We start from the raw sequence: 2,300 nt of genomic DNA, 5'->3' as shown, positions 1-2,300 counted from the left end.
CAGCCTGGCACCTCTGGGGGCTCTGCTCACGGTCTCCTGATTTCCACTGGGAGGCGAAGCTTGTGGGCACTTGGGAGGGAGTGTGAGCATGTGTGTGTATGCACGTGTGTGCGCGCACACATGCACACATCCGGGCCTCTGTGCGTTCCTGTAACTCTGTCCTAAAGGTAACACACATCTAAAGGTGAGTCCAGGGGTAGCCTCATTTTTGCTATTCCTGACCCGTCAGGTCTTCCCCGTCTCCATCTCTGATGAGGAGAGGGTGTGGGGGACCTGAGGCTGGCCAGGCGAGTGTATGATTGTCCAGTGGGGATCTCCCACCCTGACCCACTGTCTTGTGAGCTGAGAAGGAATGCACTTCCCTGTCAGAGGGCAGACTCGGTCATGCGACTTGCTTTGCCCATTACATTGTGACCACAAGTTGTAAGTAGCCCTGTGGGAGTTGGCCACCTCCCTTTCTTGTCCCCTGGTGCCAGGGAGTGGCATTTCCCTGGACTCTAGAATGGAAGGAAGCCACAGGGAAGCAGAGCCACATGGACCAGGTCTCCACCGTCAGCTCCTGAGTCCTGGGAAGCTTGGGAGGGCAGCAGATCGGTACATACGTGCAGGAAGGGCAGTTAAGTCTAGATCTTTGACATGGGAGGGTGACCTATCCCCAGGGAAGCATAAGCCAGATGCAACTTCAGAAGTCTTAGCACAGAGCTCCAACAGACAGATCCCTCGAATATGAAAAGCCTTTTGATGATTTTTTTGGTGTTGTTAAAAAAAAAACCAAAGGTAGGGAGCCTATTTGGGAGTTTGTATAATTTAATGGGTCTAGAGCTTGCCCGAAAAAACCCTAGCTGACCAAGAGCAGTGGAGTGGGAGGATGTGGCTTAGCCTGGCCAGCCCGGGCGCTCAAGGGACAGCTGCTGGTGTGGTGGTTCACTGCAGCTTAGCGCTCTGCCACTCGGGAGCCCCAGCTGGTGAGGTGTGACCTCCCTGGGTGCTGGGGCTTTATAGCACGAGGCTGGCAGGCACAATGTCACCCGGGACCCTGGAGCCAGGCCAGCCAGGGCAGGTGGCAGCCCAGGGGAGGGAGAGAGGGCAGAATCTGGGAGGCCTCCATTCTCCTGCCTGTGGTGGCCCGTGTGACTTGGTTCTTTGTAGTGGGGGTGGGACTGGACCCGCGGACAGGGTCAAAGAACGTGGCACGATAATAGTCATAACAGCAAACAGGACACCCTCCTCTGGGACCTCCCTTAATATCCCCATTGTACAGACCAGCAGAGGGAGGCTCGGGGAGCTTCCATTGCTCGGTTAGGGTCACATAGCTGCTAAGGGGTGGGGTCAGGGCTCAAGGGTGGGTCCAGGGAACACCCAAGCAGAGTGCTCACACCATTGGCCAGGAGAGGACCAGCCTGTGAGCACCCACAGGAAACAGGGGCCGTTGCTGAGCAGCCCTGATGGATAATGGGGCGGCTGATCTGCCTGTGTCCTGGGGAAAGCCACCTGACCTCCCTGCATCTCAGATTCTGCCCAAGCTCGCCCACCCCCTCTCAGTCTAGGGCAGATGGGTATGGGTCGTAGGAGGCCTCTTCCAGCTGTGCCCTCACACAGGTCAGGGAGGACCTAAGAGGGGGGGCGATGAGGCCTTTGGAGTTGGGGGGTCCCTTCGCTTAAAAAATGGATAAAAAGAAAAGCCAGAAACTAAAGCCTGAAGGCTGATTGGAACTGCGATGTTCACGCATGCGTAACTGCCACTCCCCTTCCCAAGCCCACTGTGCTGCAGCTGGAGGTGAGGCTGCCGCAGGGACAGAGCCTTGGGGTCAGATCTTGTCCTGCACGTGGGGTCCCCTGCAGCTCCCACACACTAGGATCTACAAGTTTGGGAACAGCCTCCCTTAGCAGAGCAGTGAAGAAGAATCTCTGAGAGTGTGATGCCCGCCGGCCCATCCTGCACAGGGGAGAACAGTGCGGGGAGAACAGTGCGGGGCGGCAGATGGATTTGCCCCAGGGCATCTGAGCTCTCTTCTGCTCTGTCCTGGAGGACCTCCAGGGCGACCCAGCCAGGTGGCCTCTCACCAGGAGCTGCTTCACTGGGAAATCCTTCAGGTTTCCATCTCGGGGGGAGTCCAGCACCACGGGGAAGCCTTTGTGGGGGGCCTCGATGTAGCCAAATTCGACTTCATCCTGTCGGGACCCAAGGAGAACCACCAGGTGAGTCCCGGAGGCAGGACAGGTCCCAGGTGGAGGCCACTCCCGGGGCGCCAGGGGGAACCAGCCCACCCGAGTGGAAACGCAAGGAGATTGTGCAATGA

The 2,300-nt window shown here is 57.9% G+C and overlaps 1 protein-coding gene across 1 annotated transcript in view; it reads right to left on the bottom strand.

Annotated features, from left to right (window-relative positions):
* Nucleotides 1-2,300, bottom strand: part of LOC101652617 (protein-arginine deiminase type-2) — a 56,623-nt gene that overhangs the window by 11,391 nt on the left and 42,932 nt on the right. Inside the window, exon 10 of the mRNA XM_004705400.2 lies at nt 2,045-2,172. Coding sequence (XP_004705457.1) covers nt 2,045-2,172 — 128 coding nt within the window. The remainder of the gene's footprint in view (nt 1-2,044; nt 2,173-2,300) is intronic.

The sequence above is a fragment of the Echinops telfairi genome, unplaced genomic scaffold (genome assembly GCF_000313985.2).
Source record: "Echinops telfairi isolate 266 unplaced genomic scaffold, ASM31398v2 ScPeMD7_7457;HRSCAF=8495, whole genome shotgun sequence".
Classification (NCBI taxonomy): Eukaryota; Metazoa; Chordata; class Mammalia; order Afrosoricida; family Tenrecidae; genus Echinops; species Echinops telfairi.
This window is presented reverse-complemented; position numbering and strand designations above follow the sequence as displayed.